The sequence below is a fragment of the Peromyscus maniculatus genome, chromosome 23 (genome assembly GCF_049852395.1).
Source record: "Peromyscus maniculatus bairdii isolate BWxNUB_F1_BW_parent chromosome 23, HU_Pman_BW_mat_3.1, whole genome shotgun sequence".
Classification (NCBI taxonomy): Eukaryota; Metazoa; Chordata; class Mammalia; order Rodentia; family Cricetidae; genus Peromyscus; species Peromyscus maniculatus.
The window spans coordinates 37,351,935-37,378,439 of NC_134874.1; the positions used below are offsets into that span (position 1 = coordinate 37,351,935).

Genomic DNA, 26,505 nt, shown 5'->3' on the forward strand with positions numbered 1-26,505 from the left:
AGAGTCCTTGTAGAAAGTTGGCACCTGTCAACGTCAAACTCCTTTAGATTCAACTCAGAGCCTGTGTTTAAGTAGGAGGACACGTCCTGTGTCATGCCGATGTCACAGCTGTGTGCTTAGGCCTGTCTCGTGTCCACTGGTACATTGGTTCATACTGCTTTCCCAAAATGCAGGACCTGGCCAGGGTTGAGACTGGATACTGAAAGCCAGCCGAGCATCCAACAGGGGCCACAGAGATGGATACAGACAGCAGGATGAACATGGACAGGCCTGGCACACTGCCCAAGTCAGGACTGGCATTCCTACCGCCTGGCTTTAAACAGGCTGGTTTGCTTTGACCCTGGGAGCCAAGCCCTCACCCACCTGTGCCCATGGCCACTGTGTCCGCACAGCAGCATGCACCATCATCTAGAAGCCACACACCACTCTGTCCAGATGACACACAGAAACATGCTAACACAAAAACAGGTGACAACAAATACTTTTGTAAAATATTTATTCTAAAAAAAAAAAAATCACACTGTACAAATTTAGCTAGAACCTTCTCAATGCTCAGATTTATAAAAATGTCAACATAACAGAGACTAAAAGGGACAAACTTTCACCGCTTTCTTTTGAAGTTAGGAAGGAAAAACAAAATGATTTTTTTTGTTGTTTGTTTTTTGTTTTCTTTTCCTGGTACAATGATAGTAAATTTCTAAAAGATAGCCAACAGGCCAGCGTCAAATGTGCAAGCTTGGCCTGCTGGCCTCCACAGTTCCATTTCTGCCCAGCTGAATCAGAATCCATGAGGTCAAGTGCAGCTTTCCCCGCAGATGATGCGGACTCACTGAGACTTAGTGAGATTCCCAGAGCCAGTGATAGACAGAGTGACCGACCATCTGTGCTGAGAGGAGGAAGCCTGTCTGTCTGTCTGCTCCTGATTCCTGCTTCTCTAACACTGTGGATTTCCTGGACCCCGTTGGAGGTCTGTGCACAGCACGCAGCTGCTCTGAGGTGTAGTTTCTGGAAGTTAAGGGGATGCAGGGACCTCCTCAATCTGCCCGTCACACTGAGGCAGGAGTACCACAAGAGGCAATCCCAGCCTGGGGATCCGTAAACTAAAAAGCATCTCAGAAGCTGCTTAGCTGGGCTCTGCCATCTCTAACGGCCTGGCCACTTGGTGTGCAGGGGGCTCCCTCCAGGACAAATCTCAAGCTCTTCCACACACAAACTACTGGGAAAGGAACTAAATAAAGTGGGTAACAAGGCAGAGCGAGGTCTCAACAGCCATGGGCTCAGAGGCTGAGAGGCACATTTCACATTCCGGGTGAGGTGACAGCTGAGGTCACAGCCATGGGTGCCAGGCAGGGTCCATGCGACACAGGTTGTCCAGGCTATTGGCAGCGGCCACCAGGGTGTTCACCTTGCTTTCCCCGCCATCGAACTGGGCCAAGTTGTGCAGGCGGGTCATGATGGCAGTGACGGCTTTCTGAACCAGGGAGACCAGCTGCTGGCTGTCCATGTTCTCGGGCTGCCCGGCGGCCGACAGCGGGGAGGAAGTGTCTTCCTGGGTCTTTTTATGCCAAGCAATGATCTCGTCCCGGAGCACAGTTTTCAGAATGCCGTCCACCTGTGCAAAGGAGAGGGAAACGGCTTGTGTCCCGCCAGGAGTGACGGGGCAGCTTTATGGTGGGGGCCATCTAACAAGAATGGCCAGGGCCAGGCTGCCACCCGGGGACTGAGCCAAGCACTTCTTCTGACAGTGCTGGGATAATCGGCTGAGAATCCATTAGACTGTAGCCAGGGTCCCAGGCACCGAGAGGACACCCGGAAATGGCGGGCTGGAAGGATGTGTCCTGCCACTGTACTCAGAGCAGACAGCCCTGTGCTTGCCAGGGTGCTGAGGGCGTCTCGGTGAGGTAGGCAAGTGAAGGGTAAGTAAAGTCAGTCCTGGCTTGGCTTGAGACACACACACACACACACACACACACACACACACACACACACACTTCTCTGAACAAGGCCACTGAGTCACTGACATAAGCTCCCCAGCAACCCTTAGCAACTCCCATTTTGCGGCAAACACATCCTGAAACATATTTTGGAAGTTAGAGACACTAGGCTAATCTGGACTGGTTTTGGTAGCATACACGGTAAGACCGACTGTTCTCTGAATTAACTCCTAGGTGAAAAATATCCTATTTACCATCTTATGTCTATGGTAATAATGAATATTATGAATTAATTATGAATAACTAGGCATTCATGAGCAGTCAACTGAGGCTTATGTAATTCAAGCCCGTTAATCAAAACAAAAACCCACCTATACTTCCCACTCCTAGGGACCAACTCTTCCTTCTCTTTCTGCTCCAGGCTCACACTTCATCTTTGAATACCCCTTGCTATTTGCCTATCTGCCAACTGTTTATTTTTAAACATTTTAGAATAATTTTACTTTATGACTTTCAATGTTTTCGCCTGCAGCATTTACGTGTACATGTATGCCTAGTGCCCGCATGAGTCAGTACAGTTACAGATGGTTATGAGCCACCATGTGGGTGCTGGAAACTGAACTGGGGTCCTCAGCAAAAGCAATGAGTGCTCTTAACCAACAGAGCCAACTCTCCAGCCTCAAAACACCTCGTCTATAGCAGCAACCATTGGCACTACCAGTACACCGTGTGTCCTAGGTGTTTGTGTCTGCTCGGGCCTCATTCCAACCCTGCAGGAGGGAGGCAGCGAGCGAGCCAGGAAATACTTCAGCCCTTCCGTGTCAGCGTCCATCGTGTAAGATGGGAGCTGAAGCTGCTCCAGAGAGCTACAAAGCAGTGCTCCAACCAAGGACTCGAGGGTCCTTTTGGCAAAGTGACCTACCTTTCATTCTGTACGTCTTTAGACAAGGAACATTCCAGACCTTCTCCAAACACTCCACTCTAACACCTCCCTCCTCGTTTGCAGGCCTGGGCACCACTGAGCGCCCAGGCGGCATTACAGAGTGGTCCAGGCCGCTCACGCGAGGACGCTGAGACCCACCTTGAAGTTGGGCTGTGCAAAGCACCGTGCAACAGCAATCATGGAGGCCGTCAGCGGGCCCGAGACCCCGATGGTGGTCAGGAACTCAGAAATGTTGGGCGTGAGGCGGAAAGGGACTGGACGGTTCGCGTCCAAGTCCCCAGTTGCATCGTTTATGTCGAATCGGAAGTAAGCCACATTCAGCTTGCCTGTGTCCTACATTTTAGAGGGAGACATTTTTAAGCTCCGCCCTGGCAGGACAGAGGGGTCAAAGCAGGGTCTAGCTGTTGACAGCAAATTACCTGAGCAATCTGTAACATCTCGGGGTTGAGTCTATTGAGATGCAGGACGAACTCTGCAAAGCCGATGAGCGCCAGCTGGATGGTGAACATCTTGCGGAAGGTCCAGTAGTCTGTAGCATTGGGGAAGGTGTGCAGGGCCCACTCCTTCAGCATGCTGCGGGGGACCATGTTGCTCTGGACCTCTTTGAGAATATCTCGGAGGACCTGGAACACACATCACTCTATGAGTCTTTGCCCATGTTTCCTGGCAGATGGAAAGCTCTTGTATTGCAACTCCTGGTTCACTTAGCATCTGACTCAACACTGCAGACCTCGGTCTCCCTCTGAGCTCGATGGACCCACTGCCAGTGAGACTGTCTGAATAGAAGCCACGGCTGTGTGGAGCATGCCTCTCAAGGTCAACACGCAAAGCTACTGTCACCTTTGCTGCCTCAGAATGCAACATCCAGCTAACAGAAGGGACAAAGGACAGCTGGATACCAATATCTCCTTTAAATCATGTAGAGAGAGAAGTGTCATAAACCAAAGAGTTAATTAAAAAAAAAAAAAAAAAAGAGCACACATTTTCAGGAACTCAGTTCTGTGCTGCAAGACACCAAATCCCAGGAAGTGAGACAGCTTTAGTCTAACTGGGAAAGGCCAACACCAATTTGTCCAGGTCTCTAGAAACTGCAAGTTTCTAACAACGATCAGATGAACTCATCTAGGAACAGCCGGCTCAGTCCTGTCAAGAACAGTGACCCTGGCAGCACTTTCACATGTCTTTCTGCCAGTCTCCTCCCCACCTCCACAGTGGCCGGGACTGCTAGTCCTCACCCCGGAGTTGCCCCCCACCTGACCTATCTGCCCAACAGGGGCTGTCCCTGTTTCAATGACGTTCACTCAGTGACACAAGGTTTACTGAAAGAAGGGAAGGGAACTATTTAACACTGCAGGGGCCAGAGACCACACCATCAGCTAGAGCCTGCAAGAGCCTGGCCAAACACAAGAGCTGGTGCGGGAGATGGGGTGGGAAGGGCAGCGGCTCTGACAGCTCCAGAACATTCCAGGAACCTAGAAGGTCAAGTGTGTTTAACTGGATGTGCCCCCAGCTCTGCCCCAGTGGCAGTGAGAGCGAAGGCAAAACTACAAACTGTTGAACGTGCTGACGGCACGGCCCAGACAGACAGACACCATCAAAACATGAGCATGTTGGCTCAAACGTCTAAGAACATCTGTCACATCAAGGGTTGGGGTGGTAGTTTAGTGGTAGACTGCTTTTCTAGCGTATGTAAGGCCCAGTACTACCAACACACACACACTCACACAAACACACCCATCAAACCATCTATCAACTACCAAACTGAGTGGATTTTAATGGCTACAGGTGACAGAGGAACAGGCTAGGTCCAGGGAAGTCACGACGCCATATAAAAATGTCTAGAATTCACTATAAAAAGCCCAATCCGGGGCTGGAGAGATGGCTCCGCAGCAGGCTGCTACTGCAGAGGACCTGGGCTGGGTTCCCAGCACCCACGATGCTGCTTGCAACCTTATGTGACTCCAGCTGCAGGGCATCCACCAACCGCTATGACCTTCCAGGGCACCAGACATGCAGATGGCGCAGAGATATGCATTCAGGCAAAACAGCCATATACATAAAAGTGGACACTTCGACAAATTGTCCAACTTAAAAATGGGTCGAGGGCTTGAACAGGTATCATGAAAGGAAAAAAGGTAAATAGCCAGTAATACAGGAAAGACTGGTCATCACTGGGGAGCGACTACTAGTACTCATGCCCTCCAGGGTGGCTACAGTGGGGAAAAGAGGGGGCAGGCAATAAACAAGGGCAAGGACGAAGAGGAGTCAGGACACACACTGCTAAATTGTTCAACATGGAGTCACTATGTAACCCAACAATTCTACACCTGGGTGTAGAGATAAATACATACTCAGAAGTGAACACATATTCACACAGACAAGTATGACAATGTCCACAGCAGCTGTCACTATAGAGCCAAAAGTAAGTAAGTATCCAAAGCCCACCAACTGATAAATGGACACACTAAAAGCACGACGCTCATAGACTAGAATATAATGCGGCAATGTAAAAGGACCAGCGTGCTGACACAGGCTAGCAGAGTGGATCAAATCGCTCCAAGTGAGAAGTCAGACCCAAAGTCCAATTCCATTCACGGCATGCCAAGAACAGGCAACACCAGACGCAGAAGACCCATGGTCCACCTGGGGCTGGAGGGCTGGGGTTTGGAGAGAGATGGGGAGTGGCAGCTGATGGCCATACAGCTGAGAATTGGCTGCAGACACCCAAGGCCTTCGAGGATGGCTTTTACAGCATGAACTTTCATCTCAATAAAAGTGCTATTAAAACCACCGGAATGGAGCAGAGTTAGCACAAACCAAGCAGGTGTAGAGAGGAAGCTGGGGAGCTGGGAGTCACCCAGGGGGTCAGTATTTCCACTCAGGCAGTGCCTGTGAGTGAACCAACACCATTCCTCAGGCTACTGGCGAAGCACCTAAGCTTTAGCTAGAGGCTTCCTCTGTCAGAGCAGAATGATGGCTGCCTCTCTCATGAACATCTCACATCTACCCAAGGGGCACACACAATGACCAAGCCGTGACCTGTGCTATAAAATACCCACTTCTCAACTGAGGGGGCCTCAGTTCTGTCTAGAAGCCTATGAGTAAGCAGGGACTTACTCCCTCTGCCTGAAGAGGCGGGGAACTGCCTCAGACCCTGCCAGCCAGGACCACCTCGGGCTCTCCCTGCTCAGGAGGTGGAAAGGATGCCCTATGGGCTCTAGCCTCCTAAATAAAGCCCAATGTTGCAGGACCCAGAGAAACTACAATGAGCCCCGGGCAACACAGGGCAGGTCATAGCTTCCACCCCGTGGCCTCTCCTGGTAATGCACAGAAGGACCCCATGGCACCTGGGGAGGGGCCAAAACAGCTGCCTCTTGCCGCTCCACACAACCCTGGACAAAATCTTCCCAGCCAAGGGCAGGAATCTGCAAATAAGGAGAGGGCCCTCTGTCACCCTGGGAGCACAGGCTGTCTGAGATTCCTATGGCCCACTCGGCGCTCCTGCCCCAGGCAACCCAAACAGCTGGGTCCCAAAGGTTTCAGTCGGTCATGTTTTACATTTCAGAAACCCCACAGGGTCTAGATGTGTGTTACCCAATGTCACTGGCTGCCAAGTGAGCATGCCATCCACTGGTGTTTAAAGTCTAATTTCTGAGCTTTTCCCTAAGTGCAGGGCAGGGACAATGGACTCTCTGAGGTCAAGAGCCTCACCAAAAACCCCCTGCAGCAGATGGCCACCGGCCATCTGACCTCTCCCATCTTATGGGAAGTGAGCGGTCCCTCTCGGAACATCCCACTGTAACCAAGCAGCATGGACAGAGGCCCCGGGCAGCAGCTGGCCTCCTGCCTGGTACCTGGTGGCTGGCCTGCGTTCCCCGGGCTTGCACTGTGGCCAGCCTGTCGTAGTAACGGGAGATGGGGTTGTCGTGCTCAATGCCCTTCTTGGCACAGCGCTGCTTGTAGATCTCCACGAGGGAAAGTGAGGAGGGATTGTCTTCCACGAGGCGCATCTGTGGGGACACAGCCACCACCCGAGGAACTGAGGAGGAAAGAGGACAAGGTGAGGGAGAGTGACCAGGTCAGCACTCAGCATTCCCTTTCGGCCACCAGAGCTGAAGAGCCCAGGTCACATACCTCAGTTACAGCAGATGCCATAAAGCACCACCCATAGGGTTAAGTCCTCACTGGGTGCTCCAAGCATCCTTCAGCAAGGACCCGACCCACCGCTCACTCTTTACAGAGTGGCTGGACACCACTCTGACTCTAGCGCACCTGTTGCATGTGTGGACCCGCACCTACAAGGGCTGCCTCCATCTCTGCACAGAAGATAACTGACATTTCTCTGTGACCTGGGGTTCAGTGATGGACTCCATTCATCACAGAAATCCAACAGTCTGTTCCCCCGACTACTGCAGAGCTGAGGTGTGGCTCCTGGAGCAGTGTGTATTTGGGGATGGCACCTGTCATGGCCAAACTTCTGAGCTCCAGTTGGAAGCAGCCCAGCAGGTTGGCACAGCACCTGCATGGCACCACAGCTGTCTCCCTATGATGCCAGCTGGCAGAGTCACGGACTTGTGAGCACTTTGGGTTCTTCATCTTCATGGGGACAGTCCCCATGATTAGACAAGATAATAATTAAGATGCTACTTGAAGAAATCAAGTCAGCTGGAGGGATCGGAGACTGACTGCCTTCCTGGTGCACCCTGTTCTGGCTGCTGAGCCCCAAACATGGGTACTGCATGTGGGCTGCACCACGGGTGCTGCGTTTTCTCATCTGAGACCTGGCCTGCTGCCCTGACTTCCATCCAGGAGACATCCCCATAGTGATCCCAGACACCAGGCTGGACTTGGTACCACCTACCAACCCAGGGATGGGAAGCAGCACGGACCACAACACATACATGCTACAGCACACACAACTTTCTGATAGGACTAACTTCTTCAGGTTGCTTTTTGAATTCAAAAGATTTATTTTAGCTAGGCATGGTGGTACATGTCTTTAATCTCAGCACTGGGGAGTACATAGTGAGTTCCAGGACAGCAAGGCTACATAGTGAGCCCCTATCTCAAAAAAACAAAAAATATATAACAAACTAACAAACAAAACAACACCTCTCCAAACCTAAAGATTTTTATATATTTATTCATCTTTTAATTTTTTTTTTTGAGACAGGGTTTCTCAGTATAGCCTTGGCTGTTGTTTTTTAGTTTTAAAAAAGATTTGTGTATGTGTGTGTATTTTGCCTGAATGTATGTATGTGCACCATGAGAATGCCTGGGTCCCACAGAGACCAGGAAAGAGTGACAGATGGCTGTGAGTTGCCATGTGGATGCTGGGAAACAAACCCAGTCCTCTTAAGTGCTGAGCCATCTCACTAACTCCTTATTTGTATTTTAATTATATATATATATACACATTGTGTCTGTGTGTGGTTATGTGCATATGAGTGCAGTTCTCATGGAGGACAGAAGAGGGCGTCAGATGCTCTGGAACTGGTGTGACAGGAAATGAAGTGGGCGCTGGAAACCTATCTCTTGCAAGAGCAGCATGTCTCATGCACTGAACCATCTTCTCCGGCCCCTGAATCTACAGATTTTGGGATATTAAAAGCTAAAGGTCAGATGTCTCTGATCAAAATGAACTAGGTTAAGCTGGACAGAGTGGCACACATCTTTAATTCCAGCACTTGGGAGGCAGAAGCAGGCAGATCTCTGAGTTCCAGGCCAGAGAGACTGTCTCAAAAAAAGCAGGGGTAGGTAGGGAGCAGGGGTTGGTCAGCCCTTCACTGTTACAAGGGCCATGTGGGATTAGAACACGGGCACTGCAAGGGTCTCCCACCTCAGAGATCACACACGGGCAGCCCAGGTGCAGAGAGACTACACTGGGAACTACCTGATAACATGGCCTGCAGCTCTCGGCTGAGCCCCAAGACAACGCCAACCCCACACAGTGCTACAGCCCCAAACACGACTGCAGAGCTGGAAACAGGAGGAGAGCTCTTACCCCCGTGAGAGACCAGCTGAGGCAGGCCGGGCCTGAGCTGCCCTGTCAACAAGGTCTGACTCTCGTACCTGTGAAGAACAAGTGTCTCTTGGTGGTCTCCTTCCTCTTCTCCAGGCAAGGGTTCAGCAGGCGCAGCAGCTGCAGCACACGCTCCTCCCGCCGTGACTCGGTGAGGCAGGCGTCGTTCATGACCAGGTACGGGTAGATCTTGCCGTTGTGTCCTCTGATGTAGAGCCTGCGGGCTGCTGTGTTATGCTTCTGTACAATCTCCACTCGGGGCATAAAGCTGCGGAGGCGGATGGAGGATGGAGGAGAGGTGAGCAGACCCTTCCTTGGGGAAACAGTGTTAAGGACTATCACAGACATGCAGGCAGAGCAGTTCAGTGGGCAGAGATGAGAGATGTGATGGTGACCTAGGATGTACCTAGGACAGGCGGAGGACTTGGAGGAAAGGGGGACAGGTCTGAGTGTGTGGGAAGGCGGAGTCAACTCAGAAATAAAGAAGCTGCAGTCAGCTGCTGGAGGCAGCCTCTCTGAAGTGCTGCTCACACCTCAAGTGGGACTCAACTCTCTAGTAAATTCTACAACTGCCAATGATGCTGTTACGATTATTTATTTATTCTGGCTTTTTTCCAATTACACTTTGTTTTTTTGAGACAGGATTTCTCTGTGTAGCCCTGTCTGTACTGGATCTCACTCTGTAGACCAGGCTGACTTCCAACACACAGAGATCCGCCTGCCTCTGCCTCCCGAGTGCTGGGATTAAAGGTGTGCGCCACCACCGCCTGGCTTCCAATTTCCAATTACATTTTTATTTTCATTTTGCATACATGGTGTACTTGTGGTAGCCAGAGTGGGCTCTCTCCTTCCACCATGTGCATTCTGGGTAGGGAACTTGGATCATCAGGCTTGGTGGCAGGCCTCTTTACTCACCGGGCCATTCATTGGCGCCTTTTCTGTTGTTCTGGATAGGGTCTTACCAGACCTGCCTGGCCTAGTACTTGCAGAACCCAGAGTGGTTCTGACTCAGAACCATCTTCCTGCCTTAGCACCCCAAGTCCAGGACTTACAGATGTGCACCCCCACACCTGGGTCCAGATATGCTTTTATATTGCACAGTAAGAGTTAACACCTGGGACAGTTCAGTTTGCCAAGTTCTACGGTGATTCAGAGACGGTCTCTGCAGATAAGCCTGGTCTTCTCTCAGGACACTAACCTATAGTCAACTCAGGTTCTGAAGACACCACCGACAGAACTGCACACCCACACCGAGGAACCAGCACGGCAGCTCCCCCCACCCCCAGGCCATCCCCATCCCCTCTGCGGGCCAGGCCCTGTGCTCACCGAGCAATCTTGATGTAGTAATGCGTCGGCTTGGGCATCAAAAACTCCCCAGGGATCTCCACTTCAGCTGTCTGAGCTGAGAAATTGCTCAAGAACCGACACTTTTCTTCTATGAGGAAGAATTTGGGAAGCTGCTTGGTTTTAGCCTCAAGGATTTTGATCCACTTTTTCAACTTAGAAATCAGATTATGAAGTTTCATGGATCCTGGGACACTGAAGTCAAAATCTGCAGAATAAAATAAACATGATGAAAACCAGCTTCAAGGGCTAAGGATAACACAGCTGGGTTGGCAGAGTGTCTGCACAGCGTGTCAGGAGTCCCGGGTTCCATTCAGGGCTAAGGATAACACAGCTGGGTTGGCAGAGTGTCTGCACAGCGTGTCAGGAGTCCCGGGTTCCATTCAGGGCTAAGGATAACACAGCTGGGCTGGTAGAGTGTCTGCACAGCGTGTCGGGAGTCCCGGGTTCCATTCCGGACAGGGCTAATGAGGGGTTGAGGGGCAGTGCACCAGGCCTCGGGCTGTCCCCCTAACAGCCCCCGCATGCACTTCACTGCACAGAAGCAGTCTGTTTCGGGTTAGTCACTTCACTGCACAGAGGCAGTCTGTTTCGGGTTAGTCACTTCACTGCACAGAGGCAGTCTGTTTCGGGTTAGTCACTTCACTGCACAGAAGCAGTCTGTTTCGGGTTAGTCAATGTATTTTCTTTCTTTCAATGACACCTATCTGGTTTACAATTGATTTTTACATGATGATGGATGGAGATAAGCAGAGCTGCACTTTATGCTCTGCATTTGATTCCTCTGAATTCCTCACAAGGGGCTGGTGACGTGGCCAAGTGGTACGGTGTCTGCCCAGCTGTCTATCCCTCTACCTCCTGAGGGAGACCTGGGTGGTTCCTGGCTTGTAGATTAGCAATGAATCCTCACGCACACCTTACATGAGAACCCTGAGTGCTCTCCCTGCTCTGGAGGACCGCAGGTAGAGACAAGCTCATTACACACACAGATGCAGCCTTGGGGACAAGTCAACAGCAGGGGTGGCTGCTCATTCAATTTTGGCTGTATCTGAGGAAACCTTGAGATCTGAACTTTTGAGGTTTTGGTTTTGTAGCTTTGACATTGAGATTCAAGGGCTTCAACCCATATCTGATTCTGTTTCAGACCACACTGAATGGAAGGCTCTGACGTTTCGGATAAAGACACGGAGCACTGGCCCTCAGGTAAAAGCGGGGTGGTCCTCGGAGTCTGTACATGAAGTGCGATGGTAAACACTGACTTCACAGGCTCCCCCTTCGTTGAACGGGGTGATGGCACCACTGACTTCAGAGGCAAGACTCTGAGCTAACAGCAGCTAGTGCCCTGGTGAGAGAGGGCAGAGCCCGAATTCTTCTGTTCTTATTTGGCATCTCTGTGGGTGAATCCCACTGAGTGCAGGGTTACAGGCATGCATACACATCCCTCGATGGTCCTCAACAAAGATCTGTCATGTGGAAGCCTCAGCCTGAGACAGGTTGTGTTACCCTCAAGCACCTTACAGTTCACCGACAGGTGCCCAAGTGTTCCCAGACCACTTGTGAGGTGAGTCACAGGCTGTGGCTGAAACTGTAAAGCATCTTGATAAATTAACAGGTATCTACCATAGGTACACACACAACAGTTTCAACTGCGTTCTTTAAGGACAGTAAGGAAATGACTGACATTTTGGGACTGAAGGTGTGGCTTAGTGGTTGAGTATTTAGCCAGCTTGAGAGAGCCAGAAAGAGAGAAATGCACCTGCAGTTTCAGTATGTATCCATGAATAAAGGACGTTTTAACAGTTATAAAAACAGTACGTGAAAATGCTTCACTTAATTTTAAGGAACTGAGGCAAATCTTGTTTCCATGTCCACTCAGATGGCTAGGAACCTGTTTGATGTAAACTGCTCTGAACAGTATGGGAGGCACTGGGCCATGTAAACACACACATGAGCTGGGGAGTGGTGAGGTACCCTCAGACAAGGCGGGAAGAGACCAGGGGAGGATTTGAACACCTCTGAGCCTAGGAAATGTCTTCCCGTGAACCACAGACAAGAAACAACACAATCCCCCTGTCATCCTGCTTCCTGCCCTCCAGGTTTGCAGCCCACCTGTCAGGTCGAGTCTGCACCTCGGCCTTTCAAATCCTCCACCTCACCTTGTAGCTCCACCCTAACACCAAGCGAGGGAAGGCAAGGCTTCAGCCCGAAAAACCTTCCATTTTCTAACTCCCATCTCTGCAGGCCAAACTCTAGCCCTTCGGAGGAAGATAGGGCATGAAGTCAGACTGCTGGCAGTCATGGCTTCCTCATGTTTTGAGTATTGAGATAGGGTCTCACTGTGTGGCTCTGGATGTCCTGGAACTTAGAGATCCGTCTGCCTCTGTCTCCCAAGTGCTGGGATTAAAGGCGTGCCCACCACATCTGCCCAGAGTTTATGTGTTTAACAAAGTCTAACTAGCATGTGCCCGGGGCAAGACTCACCTGTGGTGAACTGGCCCTTCAACTTCTGGAAGACAGGGTCCTGGGCTGTGGCTTGTGCCCGGCGGGCCAGAGACTCAGAGGCTGCACTGGAGAACATGGTTGAGACATTGGACACGTTCTCCAGGCCCACTCCGAAAGTGCTCACCAGCTTCTTGACAAAGTTAAGAGTGTGAGGGGTAATCTTGGCATCCGAGACAGCACCGCTCTTCTCAAAGGCAACAGAGTAACATTTTGCCAGGCCCTGCTGGAGTTGCCTGAGCACCTGGCAGAAGAGACAAGACCATCAGCCAGAGGGCAGTGAGGCAGCCAAAGGCGCCCAGCATGCCTGACCGCTCACCCAGTCATTTCTGCCTTTACCAACACCAGGACCTAGTGGTACCTACGAATTCTCACACAACCACGAGCTGTCCCGAGCCCAGTAAGATAACATTACTGGGCAGGAAAGCGTGTTGTATTTTATCCCCAGCTGAAGTGACCGACCTTGAGGAGACAGCAGAGTTGAAAAGGCTGAAGGCAGTAACCCACACGCTACCCAGGCCATAGCACAGTCCTCCTTCCCTCACACACAGTGGCCACCAGCAGCTGGTCAAGGTAACTGAGGCTAGGGAGGTATACTGCAGCAAGGGGTGGCCGCCTTAACTTCATTTCTGTCTCATTATCCCATGAAGCCCAGGCTGGCCTTGAACGCCTGATATTCCTGCCCCATCTCCTGAGTTCCAGGATTGCAGGAGTGGGCCACCACGGTTTATACGGCGCTGGGATGAAACCCAGGGCTTTGTGTATTCCAGGCAAGCACTCTCTGTACTGGGTTACAAAAACCTCTGCCCTCATCCCCCTCATACTTCAATGACCTGAGCTGTACTGGTGTCCAGAGAACAACTACTCAGCAGGTCCATGGTTCCATTCGACTATAAACAGGTCAGGTGGGCTGACCAAACACCCCAGTCTGAAGTCAGCGTGTCTACAGACATGTCTGGCACCATTCTCTCCCTCCACAGGGAGGCAGCAGCTGCAGACTCGGGTCCACCTACCTCCTCATGCCAGTTCTCTCTGAACCAGACCATCTGGTCGACGATGCCTTCCAGGGAAGACAGGAGAGTGGGGTGAAGCTCCCGCTGCATGTGCATGATTCGGCTGCAGCGCCACATGGGCGCTGTTGCTCTTATGGGCCCTGGATCTGATGCAGAATGGGACTGGTTACCCACTGAACTGGGCTGCTGCTGTCCAGAATCTGAGAGCAACACACACAACGCCAATGTCAGCGCAAGACCCACTGATGACAAGTTCAGAGCGCTACAGGACCCACTGGCCACAGGAACGCCGGTTCCTGCATTGTGGGACAAGACCTTTCCTCCCCAGGGACAGGGTAGAGATGCCCTGGTTCTGAGGACAGCTGTCCCACTTGACTGAGGGCACGGTCAGCTGCCCTGGCTACAGGTAGTCCAGGGAAAAGCCAGCATGTGCGCGCCAGTGGGCCAGAGGCCAAGTGGGCCAGTGCCGTGGCTCCCTGAGCCCCTTTGTTATCTGTTGTCTGATATAAAATACCTGGAAAATCACTCCCAACACATCCCTTGCTACTAAAGTTCAAAAAACCTAAAAGCAGCTTAAAGAAACTGGTCTATGGGCTGGAGAGGTGGCTCAGAGGTTAAGAGCACTGACTGCTCTTCCAGAGGTCCTGAGTTTAATTCCCAGCAACCACATGGTGGCTCACAACCATCTGTAATGAGATCTGGTGCCCTCTTCTGGCCTGCAGCGATACATGCAGGCAGAACACTGTGTACATAATAAATAAATAAATCTTAAAAAAAAAAAAAAAAAAAAAAAAAAAAAAGAACAACAAAATTAAATTAAAAAAAAAAAGAAACTGGTCTACATACTTCATTCAGGAAGGCCAACTCCCACTTGCAAAATAATGTTTTTGAAAAACAGCCTCTGAGAAATATGCTGCAGAACACTGCATGACCCATTTCTGGCTTGAGCTCACTGCATTTCGTCAGGAACTAAGAGATGACTAAGGCAGGGAGGTGAAGTGCACTGTGCCCCTGTGCCCACTTGGCCTTATTCCCTTAGGGAGACCCTGGTGCAACAGGAGGTCAAGTGGCTTTGGAAGCACCGTGCTTACCAAGTACCCCAAATCACTAAGTTACCAAGTACCCCAAATCACTAAGTTACCACGTACCCCAAATAATCACTAAGTCAGTCCTTTCCTCAGTAATGCTAGTCAATGTAGATCCGAAGTCACATCCTTTGACTGTTCTTACAACTAGAGGCCAGACTGCCAACAGCTCAAGACAGTCCTCATCAGGCTGGCAGCACATCTACACACTGCAGCTTTGTGGCTGGGAAGAGCTCTCTCATTTCCTGCAGCCGGGGCCTCACCGACTTAGTCTATCTCCAGTGAGCTGCCCCCACGAACGCCTTTCCCACTGTGGCACGGAAGAACTACACACTGCTCAGCTGTCAGGCTTGGTCCTCTGGCCGACCAAAGAGAAGACTGAGCACATGCAGGAGAGGAGCTGTGGGCAGGTGTGTGCCTGTGGCAGTGGTGCTCTGGGATACCCCCAGACTGACCGAGACCCCACCAGCTTCCCCGCCAAGACGTACCGCTCTTGTAGCGCTCTCTCTGCTCTATCTTCAGGGTCAGGTACAGAGTCCGGATGGGAAAGTAGACTGCTTGGGGATACACTCGTCCAACCTGCTCAGAGACAGCAAGGGGTCAGCAGCACTGTCCCCATACGCGTTCTGGGTGATGGACAATGGATAGGGAGAGTAACTGAGCAGGCAGTGAACGGGTTTTGGTTGTGCATTTGGGTCAAAGAGGTCAGCACCAAGTGGTTGATATAATATATGTAGCTGTTAGCCAATTAATGAAATGGCTAGCTCAACTGTTTAAAACTCCTCATCTCATAAATTCTACCTGGTGACTGTTAATGGCAGAAACCACACTCTACTTCCTTCAGTAAATCTGAGGAAAGCAAGAGACACTGACCCTAGCCCTGGATCTTAGCCAACAGAAGATTCCTGTGCATCTGTTAGTCATGGTATTGGGCACAAGCCATTCCAAGCCATACAGTGACTCCATATAAAAGACAAGGCCACTAAGGGCAACTTCTGGTCTGTGTAACTACAGGAAGAGTCAAAGAAACAATGTACTCAAGGTGGCGCAGGCATCAGTTCTGCTTGTGACCAAGGAGACATTGTCCTGTCACTCAGACCCTTCCAGATGCACCACAGAAGAAGATAGGCACATCTGACTGCCAAGGCCACTGGGCACCTGGCTTGTGTGTGTGCAACCACTGCATAAATGATAATACGGGACAGACTAAGGCAGTAGCCTGGCAGCTAAGCTCTAGGCAAAACACCAGGGTTCAGGAGTATCACTGCCATGTGCTCTCAACCCAAAGAATGTCTTTTCCAGGAACCATAGGACAATCTCCATGTGGACGGAACCAGCCGGGCACAGCTCATGGCTGCTCCTTCAGGAGGAGCTGTGATTTTAAGAAGTAACAGAGGCTCTGTGCATCCCAGTCTAACTAACTACACCACTACTAAAGAGTCTTCATCTGGGGCTGGAGAAACGGCTCAGTGGTTAAGAGCACTGGCTGCTCTTCCAGAGGACCCCATGTTCAATTCCCAGCACCCACATGGTAGCTCACAACCACCTATAATGGGATCTGATGCCCTCTTCTGGTGTGCACATGTACATGCCGATAGAGCACTCAATACATAAAAAAATAAATAAATGCCAGAGGTGGTGGTGGCCATAGCAATAGTGCACGTCTTTAGTCCCAGCACTTTGGAAGCAGAGGCAGGCAGATCTCAAGTTCCAGGCCAGACTGGTCTACAGAGCGAGTTCTAGAAGAGCCAGGGCTACACACAGAAGTCTTGTCTTGAAAAAAAAAAGTCTCTATCCTTTGGACTCCTACAGACATATAAAAAGATGCTCTATGGGGCCCACCTGGCTGATGAGGTTCAGGAGCAGCTTGCCCTCGGAGCCCACCAGGCAGGTAAGCAGCTGTGGAATCCACGCCAGCCACTGGATGGGGGGCACGCCGATGCAATACTTGTCCACAGCATCTGCCAGCGTATTCTTGTCATCATCAAAACTCAGAAGCCACAACACCTGAGGCAGAGGACAAGCTTTAGCTACATGAGAATTCTGAGAGCCGCAATTAAGTGGCTTTTCCTCAACCTTAAATGAAGTGGTGTTATTAGCTACAAGCTTAAAAGTGTTACCTTTACAGTTGAGTAGAATTTATAATTTGAATCCAGTTATTCTTTTGACTTAACATTAATGGCAAATGCTAACTGATCCAACCCAGAGACCAGCAGTAACTGCAGGTGGATAACCTGCTTGTTCACAGGTGTACCCTCACCCAAACCAAACTGATTTTTGTGAGAATTTGATTATCAGCAATCCGCAGCAGGCAAACTCCATGCTGGTGCCCGGCATCCTTTAGAGCCTGTGACTACAGAGCGGATGAGGGAGGCTGCCACGGCAGGGTAGCGTCAGCACCAGGCTCAGCTACCATGCGTGCTGACGTCATACACTCCAAAGCTCATGTTCAACCAGGGATTAGAACCCCACCCCGCCCCCGGGCCCCCCCCCCCCCCCCGACTCCCAGCAGAGCTTATTCCTACGTCTCCTGCAAACATGAATTCTAGCCATGCTGAGGCACTGCACAGAGAGCATGCTCGTGGGTCAATCCCAGTTCCCTCTGGCCTAGAAGGCCTTATTCAGGGTGTGACCCCAGACAGCAGCAGACATAAAGGCTGAGAGCCCGGGATGCTCAGGCCTGTTTCCTTAGTGTCAAGAGCAAGCCAGGACAGGAAGGCAGACCTCACTCACACTCGGAACTAGATCTTGACCCCAGCTCAAAAGCTACCAGCTGCTTTGTGGAAAAGATGAATCCCCCAGCCTCACCTTGGCCAAGTACTTCCTTGACTTGCTCTCATTCTGGTGCCGGCAAGCGTGAAGGTAGCAGGTGATGGCAGACACTCCCAGGTGTAGCTGCCTCTCCTTCACAAAGATGCTCTCCAGGTAGTCACCCCACATGGCCCAGGCCTTCACCAGCACATCATGCATCTGTACAGCTGCTGAGAATGCTTTGTTGGCTTCCTCTGACCTGTGTGGAACCCAAACATACAGCACATGACATGACACTGCTTCAAACACACCTGTCGTCCCAGCACGCAGGCAGCTGGGCAGGCACGAGGATCTCAAGGTCAAAGCTAGCCTAGAACACACAGCAAGCTATGGGCCAGCCTGAGGCACGCTGTTAAAAATCCAAAACTAACCAACCAAACTGAACATTGAGTAATATTTAACACACTCATGGAACTATTGTATGGCCTTCCTTACGCAGTCACTCTGACTCCCAGCAATGCCAAGTCCCCAGCCACCAATCTGCTCTCCATCTCGGTGGACTGGTATACTTGTTCCTTTTTTTTTTTTTATTTTTTTTTTTAAAGAATGCAACTTTGTTTTATGTATATGAGTGCTGTATCTGCATGCATCCCTGCAGGCCAGAAGAGAGCATCAGATCTCATTACAGATGGTTGTGAGCCACCATGTGGGTACTAGGAATTGAACTCAGGACCTCTGGAAGAGCAGCCAGTGCTCTTAACCCCTGAGCCATCTCCCCAGCCCAATACACTTCTTATACTCAAGCTCTACACCATACGAACCTTACAGCCGGACTCCACCGAGTGCAGTGTTTCGGAGGCGTCCACACGGAAGCATTTGGTTCTGTAGCTGCACACCTCCACCGTATGTGCAGAGATGGCTGTTCACTGAACAGGGATGCCATTCCCGCCCTCTGACGGCAATGACTGTGCAGCCACAGACACTCTGGAACAAGTACCTCTTTGCTTTGGTCTTTGTAGACCAAGGATCAAACCTCTGGGCCCAGGGCAATTCAGTCTCAACGTTTTCTGTTGACTGCCACTTGTCAAACTGTTCCACAACAGTGACACCAGATACCATTTTCCCACCATGCTACTTATGTGTAGGACAAAGCAAAAACACACAGGCCTGTGCCCTTTATGAATAGAAAGGCTCAATTCCCAAACAAAACCAGCAGCCAGTTCCAGAAGCACAGGGAAGGCTCTGACCAAGAGAAGCTGTCCAGGTGGACACAGCTTCCCACTCAAAGCCGGATCCCGGATGGGTCTGGCTCACATCAGAGCTGACTGACTTTGGTTCTAAAACAAAAACCATTCTCCTCGGTCAGGCAGGGTATTAGGAAGCCCAAGAGGATGACCGAGTGAGGAGCTTGAGTCTTGACTGGGTACCACAGCTAAAACAACAGAAGCCCACAACACACAAAGGAAACGCCTATACTCCCGACAGGGCGAGCCAGAGGGACCAGGTAAGGAGCCCCTGTCACCACCATGATGAGGGAGGTCTGTGCTCACCATGCCACTCTCCTCTAAGACACTGTGGGGTTACACACAGCTCTGCTGTGAGCTCCTCTCTGCAGAGGGCACCGCACACAGAATGCCTCACCAATCATCATGAAGCCACGAGACTGCCAGCTCGGAGCCACACACTGGCTTTGAGTTCCTAAGGAACAGCTACAGACCCTGCCACCCGGTCCACACAGTCTACATACTTGTTTATCTGAGCCAGGAACATTCCCTTCAGAGCGTAGAACTCAGCTGTCATCTCTTTTGTGAAGTATTTGAGGTTTGTGGACTCAATAACTTCAAGGCCCTGTTCAGAAATGGAGAGAGGGGGAAAAGACTCTTGAAATTTCTAGACAGTTCATCAAGTACTCACAAAGCCCTTCTTTCCAAAGCCCTGTGTCCAGCCAGACTTGCTGTCTCTTTCACTTGGTCCTCCAGGCACGGGCGTGGCCAGGACCGACCTTACCTCCTCCTTTATAATGGTTTTTCTTCCTCAAACACATAGCTAAGCACATGGCAGAACAGAGACACAGATGCAGTTTTAACACTGAATGGTTTCCTTTCCTTTCTTCTTCTGGACGAAGGGTTTCCCACTGTCAGGCTGTGTTGGGGACACTCTCCTCTTCCTTCCTCTCGGCCTGGCCCGGGAGCCCCGGCACGGCCACCTCTCCAGGAGCCTACCTGCATGCACTCGTTCTTGCCCATCACTCCTGCCAGCTGGAGGTAGCATTTCACTTGCTGTCGAATCTTCTGGAAGCAATCCACGATGGGAACGGTAGGGATGGTATGAATACGGCTCAGGATATCCAGTGCCACATTAACTAGACCTTGTTTCCGGGCAATTTTCCCGTACTGGATGATGGCCGAGGCTGAGGCATGGACCCCAAGCATGGCATTATTGGAACTCGGGTCGTGGTGAGAGCTGTTTTCATACGCAGTTACAATCGCTGAAGAACAAAGGAATTGGCTGTCAGGCACGTCATATTCCTTTCTAAGTGTGTCACAATCAGGCTTAAAGAAAAATGAAGAACACACGGAACATGGCTCATGGAAACAGGATACACCCTCATTGCTTTCCCTGGAATCCTGCGCCACAGACTAGAGCTGGGATGGGGCTTAGTTGGTAGAATACTTGCCTAACATGAACGAAGCCCTGGGTTTGTTCCCTAACACCACAAAAATGGGGCATGGTGAAGCATGCCTGCAGCCCCAGCACTCAGGAGGCTGAGGAGGAAAGATCAGAAGTTCAAGGTTATTCTCAGCCCTCAGCCATACACTGAATGAGGCCAGCTTCAGATAGATGAGATCCTGTTCTCAAAGGGGGGGGGGGGAGGGCTAGAGTACAGCATGTCTGTCTTCCCTGGCAAGGTCACAGAATCACAGGTGACATGTTCTCAAAAAAGGATGCCTGGTGAGTGTAGGACAGGAAAACCGGGAATGGACACAAAGCCAGCTGAGTGAGGACAGAGCGTGACACCGCTCCCTCACCCTGTCCGGCACCCCTCAGGTCTAGCAGGAACTCCCAGCTAAGTGGGTAGGGTGGAAGGCACAAAACCTTCCCACTGTTCCCCACCTTCACCTCTCCCCTCACCACTACCACCCCTGCCTCTTACATCGACCCCAGAACACAAAATCTGGGGAAGAAAACAGAAACAAAACAGAACGAAGACATGAAAGCAGCACAGCGGGGCGTCTGGAAAATTACATGATGAATGCATGCCGGACCAGGTCGGTTTACCCTGGTAATGGTGCTGCCGCCACATGAAGACGCTGCTCCAGTGGGACAAGTCGTCAGACACGATGGGCAGCCGGTTCCGCCAGGTCTTCACCACCGTCTTCATGTCGTGGAGGCTGTTGTTCCTGCCCAGGTTGGTGGGCTGCAGGCCCGCATTTATCTGTGCAGCTTCCTGAAGCTCAATGATCTGCTGAGCAGCCTACGGGAGCAGGAGAGTCCACAGCTGGGGCTGGGGCGAGGGCTCAGCAGGGAAGGTGCCTGCCTGCGGCCCAGCCTGACAACCTGAGTCAACCCGCGTCAGACGGAGTTCGATCCCCAGAACCCACGTGGTGGAAGGAGAGAACTGACTCTGAAAAGCTGTCCTCTGACCTCTGTACCTGGACCAAGACGCACACACAAACACAAAACAGCCCAAGCTGGGCGTGATGGCACACGCTTTAATCTCAACACTCAGAGGCAGAGGCAGGCAGATCTCTGAGTTCAAGGCCAGCCTGGGCTACAGAGCGAGTTCTAGCACAGCCAGGGCTGTACAACACTGAGAAACCCTGTCTCAAAAAACCAAAACAATAACAACAAAAAACCCACCAACAAAACATCCCAAATCCCTGAAAGGCTCCCTGAAAGTGTCCTTCTGTGTGTTGTCTGGGATTTCTCTAGGATTTCTTAGTTTAGGGAGCTGGAGAGACAGCTCAGTGGTAAAGGCGCTGACTTCAAGACTGACGGCATGAACTGATCTCTGAAACACAGTGGAAGGAGAGAGCCAACTGTCCCAAGATGTCCTGTCTTTGACACACCACACCCACATCCATACAATGAAATAAAAACACTGGCTGTGGTGGTGAGCATTCACAAGAAAGAGGCAAGCAGATCTCTATGTATAGTTTGAGACTAGCCTGAGTCCTACGCCAGTCAAAGCTACATAGTGAGACCCTGTAGTCTCAGAGAACAAAACAGCCGGGCATGGGGCACACGCCTTTTATCCCAGCGCTCAGATCTCTGAGCTCATGGCCAGCCTGACCTATAGATGGAGTCCCAGGACAGTCAGCTATACAGAAAACAAATATATAACAACAAAAAGATTTCTTAGTGGTGTGGAGGCAGCTATCACTTGGGTTGGGTCCCTTAGAACTGGCATTCTAGGTGGTTGTAAACTACTGTGTGGGTGCTGGGTATTGAACCTGGGTCCTCTAAATTAGCACTCAGTGCTCTTAACCGCTGAGTTAATCTCTCCAGCCCTAACAATCCTCTCTTTAAGTGCAGTAGGACCTGTCCACAGCAGACTACCAACCAATACTCCCATTGCAAACCCATCAGCAAGCAGTGAGGAAACCAGACTGCTTTCATTCACCTTCCAGACATTTGGACATCAGAATGATGTGACGAGCTACATATTATACTTCATACTTTAAATACGTAACTGCACAATTATTAATATGTTTTCACAATTAACTGTCAGTCATGGCTGGTACTTGCATTGAATGGCTCAGAAATGCAGCCATTAATTATATGTTTCCATGCAAAGATAACTTCTCAGTAGTCACAAAGGGGGTTGCTTACCTGGCATGCAGGCCCTAGGTTTAATCCCCCCTACCCGGGGTGTGGGTGTGGGTGTGTGTGTGTATGTATGTGTGTATATGTAGGGAATCAAAAGAAGTAAGAAAACCCTGGAAATCCAACAGTCACAGCAGCAGCAACTCTCTCCTACACTGTAGAGTAAGTCTGCTGGTAACTGAAAGCTTGAGACTGTTCAGTAACTGTGGAGTAACCGTCGTTTTAGGGCATTCTTTCGGAAAAAACAAAGGTAACAACAGGCACACAGAGAAGCAATGAGACGACGAGGAGACAGCCTCAGACAGGAAGCTGGTATGTTTACGAGAAGCTGCAATGCCGTGCCCTGAATCCCTGCCCCCCAAAATCACTGGGATTTAACCTCTTAAACCAAGAGATGCCCAGGACTGGATCATCAGCAGGGCGACCCCAGATTCAACACTAGTGGCTCTGTAACACAGCCTGATGTCTCACACCATTCTTCCCAGCAAGAAGCCCATCACAAGATGTGGTCCTCTGAAAACTGACCCCAAGTGGACCATCTGGGATGGTTCACACTTTAGTCCACACTGTGCTATTTACAACATAAAACAGATAAATACACACGCCACAACAAACCCAATATATTGGTTTAGTTTCAAAAGTACTCTTTCATAGGCTGGAGAGATGGCTCAGCAGTTAAGAGCACTGGCTGTTCTTCCGGAGGACCCAGGTTCAATTCCCAGTAACTACATGGTGGCTCCCAACCATCTATAATGAGATTTGATGCCCTCTTCTGTCATGCGAACATATATGCAAATAGAGCACTCATATACATAAATAAATAAATCTTTTAAAAAAAAAAGTACTCTTTCACAAATCACCAGAAAATTACTACTGATGCCTGAAGGATGACAGGGCACAAGTCACTTCAGTCTTTCAAGGCTGGATGGGATCTGTCTGAACAACAGCTTCACACTGTTATGTGCCAAAGGTAGCCCTACCATAAGACTTGTGAGAATGTCTCAGACCCTCAATTCCAAAATGAAAAGCCACAGTTTTTCCCCTAATGTACTTACTGACCCTGGCCTTTCTTTCCTGAGGAGGAATTCCCATGGGAGAGGAGAACAGGAGAAAGAGTTTCCTTTGTCACTTGGCTTATCCATGGACCTCAGCTACTCCACAGCCCTAAGGATTCCAGGCTGAGCTCTGGGAGGGGGCAGTACCTACCTGCAGAAGAGGTGTGTGCACATGGGACACTACATGGGGCAGGCGCCGCCACTCACGGATGGCCAGGCTGCTGGCCATCTCCACCAGGCGCTCAATGAAGCTGAGCTGCTGCTCCTCAGGGTGGCAGATGGCCAGGTACCCTCGGTACATGTTAACCTTCCAAGCCATCTCCTTCGGACAGCTGACCTCCACCTGGAGTGAGGGGGGACAAGCGAGGTGGTGATGATCCTCTCCAGACTGTGGCCAGTTACACAAAGCAATACACAGAAACCTGGCCTTAATGTAAAAACTGACTTTCAATAGAGAAGCCAGGCATTTACACGGCTCTTCCGAGATCCTCTCCTGAACTCGGGTGAGCAGCCCATCTCCTGGGTTGCAGAGTGCACCACAAACGCTCCCAGAGAGGTGACAGAGACGGTACTTCTGTCTTAGGGCCATATGCACAGACCCTTCAGGACCAAGTCATTTTAAACACCTCACTCACACTGCACATCACACTCCAGAACCAGAGCCTGTCCCTCCCATCAGTGGCTTTTCAGATAACAGCAAACACGCCAGCCGTGGCTGCTCTGGCTCCAATCTTCTGTGTTACTCCTGACGATTCTTCTGCAAACATCTCCCAACACCACCAACTTAACTATTCTAAACCTCTTCCCGGTACTGCTTTTGTTCTCAGAGGTTAAGGTCTCTATATCCAATACTCATTTGAAAGTAAAATTGAATGGCAAGAGATGGCCTACCAGGTAGGAATATCTGCTGCTCTTGCAGGGCACCTGAGTTTGGTATTCACACCCCCAACAGACAGCTTCCAAGCACCAGGACACCCGTAACTCCAGCTCCAGGAGATCAAATGCCTTCTGGTCTCCGTAGGCACTGCACTACTGTACACACACACACACACACACACACACACACACACACACACACACACACACACACGTACGTTCTCTCTCTCTCTCTCTCTCTCTCTCTCTCTCTCTCTCTCTCTCTCTCTCTCTCTCTCTCGGCACTGCACCACCACCATTACTACACACACACACAAACTGAATGCTCCATTAATACCAAACTTACTCAAATCTAGGAAAGGTCTCAGTGACAGAAAACCAGGCATCTCACCTGCACCAGTGCCTCCTTCATGGCAGTCCAGTTGGACACCCTCCACGCACATTCCAGGACGAGGTAGGGATTTATGTGGCCTTTGGACTGGCCAAACTCAGTCAAGGCTTCCCACTGGTTCAGCTCCTTGGAGCACCTAGGAGACCCAGGGTTAAAGCAGGAACTCACAATTCAACACACTGACAGACTTGGAAAGGTGAAGAAGCGTCCAAAGACACAGCATCACTACAGAAGATAAGAGAGCTGACGTACAGACCACTGTGGGATGCTATCTGGGCTTGCCTTCAGGAGACCGGCCTGCCCTATGACCATACAGCCAATAGACAGAGCTGTTCCATTTTGAGGGGAGGCAGCAACGACTGGTCCCTCATCAGCATGTTTAATTACACATGACATTAGTTTCTTAGATTCTGTAGCATCCAACCCTTTCGAGAAACACTCAGGAAGAATTCACAGACATGTTCCCTTACTTCTTTAATTCATTCATTAAAACTGTCCCCTGATAGGGTCTCTCTAAGCAGCCCAGGCTGGCCTCAAACTCAGAGATCTACCTGTCTCTGCCTCTAGTGTGTTGGGATGAAAGGTGGCGCCACCATGCCCAGCCCATCCATACACTTCCACACCAGGGGCTCTAGACACATAACCAGCACACATTAGCCTAAAATCAAACACAATGAATCTGATGTGCTTCCGGAAGCACTCGCCATGTTGAACTATGTAACTTTCCTGCAAACTTGTGCCCACCTTCATGATGCTCATGACCTCATTGCATGAGATGCCAGTGAATGCTGCTGGAAACACCTCAGTTCCGATTCCAGACAAACAACTATGTTATGACTACAGCGCTTCACTGCATATACCATTTCTGGCCTAAAAGAAAATATCCTAATAATGAAAAACAAAGACTCTGTTTTCTTGTCATTATTCCTCAGCACATACATATCAAATCAATGTACCTCTGGATTGCATTGTGTTAGAAAGCTTGATTTAAAAAAACTGGTGTTTGATGGGCTGGCAAGATGTCTATGTGGGTAAAGGTGCTTCCCACCAAGCCTGAGGTACTTAGAGATTCATGACAGAAGGAGAGGACAAAGACCACAAGCTGTCCTCTGATCTCCACATGTGCACCCTGGCATGTGTGTACCCCCCACATGCAAATAAAGAGGTATCACTTGAATATTAAAAACATATATATCTCAAAGAAGTCCCACCAAGGCCCGGTTCAGCTCACCTGATCCAGTGGTCCTCCCAGAGCTGGTACTCGGGGAAAATGGCAGGGGAGGCATTACTCCGCTCGTGTTCTTTTTTGGCTTTGTCCATTGCCTTTTCATAGGACTCTTGGGCCTAAAAAGGTAGCAAGGCAATCAGACTACTGAGGAGGAAGTGTTTTGTCTTCTCAACTTTCTGGGGCAAGCTAGACAGGAACCTAGAAACAACTACCACCTTCTCATCCAAGGCTACCTGATGCCCACCATTCGCCTTTTAGAGACAGCGAGCAGAGGAGAGGCTAGCCCTCACAAAGGTGGCGGAGAAAGCCACAGGACATGCAAATGTGCTCAGTTCTGGGCTCCAGCATCCTACGGGGCGGGGTGTGTGGGGGTGTGGGGGGAACGGGACAAGATTCACCCTGTAATCAGTGCCTGGGCCGCACAGGAAGCATGAGGCTGAGGATGGAAGTGCATCTACCCACTGTTTCCAACAGAACCAAGAGCAGCCTAAGAGCATCCATGTTAGCCTCTGATGCCGGAAGACTGAGGTAAAGATG

At 50.5% G+C, this 26,505-nt stretch overlaps 1 protein-coding gene across 22 annotated transcripts in view; it reads right to left on the minus strand.

The window, feature by feature from the left end:
• Positions 1 to 479: 479 nt before the first annotated feature.
• The window catches only part of Trrap (transformation/transcription domain associated protein), a 98,115-nt gene continuing 72,089 nt past the window's right edge, over positions 480 to 26,505 (minus strand). For 6 of the 22 annotated variants that reach the window (XM_016001223.3, XM_016001227.3, XM_016001225.3 and 3 more), the window contains 18 exons: positions 25,972 to 26,084; positions 24,741 to 24,876; positions 23,625 to 23,816; positions 20,838 to 21,066; positions 19,814 to 20,079; positions 19,339 to 19,439; positions 17,649 to 17,850; positions 16,683 to 16,847; positions 15,329 to 15,419; positions 13,756 to 13,955; positions 12,725 to 12,986; positions 10,226 to 10,451; positions 8,950 to 9,167; positions 6,732 to 6,916; positions 6,225 to 6,302; positions 3,297 to 3,500; positions 3,016 to 3,210; positions 480 to 1,612 (listed from right to left, as the gene is read on the minus strand). In XM_016001223.3, the coding sequence (XP_015856709.1) occupies positions 1,328 to 1,612; positions 3,016 to 3,210; positions 3,297 to 3,500; positions 6,225 to 6,302; positions 6,732 to 6,916; positions 8,950 to 9,167; positions 10,226 to 10,451; positions 12,725 to 12,986; positions 13,756 to 13,955; positions 15,329 to 15,419; positions 16,683 to 16,847; positions 17,649 to 17,850; positions 19,339 to 19,439; positions 19,814 to 20,079; positions 20,838 to 21,066; positions 23,625 to 23,816; positions 24,741 to 24,876; positions 25,972 to 26,084 (3,348 nt within the window). In that variant the 3' untranslated portion in view covers positions 480 to 1,327. Of the gene's footprint in view, positions 1,613 to 3,009; positions 3,211 to 3,296; positions 3,501 to 6,224; positions 6,303 to 6,731; positions 6,917 to 8,949; positions 9,168 to 10,225; positions 10,452 to 12,724; positions 12,987 to 13,755; positions 13,956 to 15,328; positions 15,420 to 16,682; positions 16,848 to 17,648; positions 17,851 to 19,338; positions 19,440 to 19,813; positions 20,080 to 20,837; positions 21,067 to 23,624; positions 23,817 to 24,740; positions 24,877 to 25,971; positions 26,085 to 26,505 lie in introns of all 22 variants that reach the window. The other 16 variants (XM_016001230.3, XM_076560721.1, XM_016001232.3 and 13 more) reach the window with 7 other exon arrangements.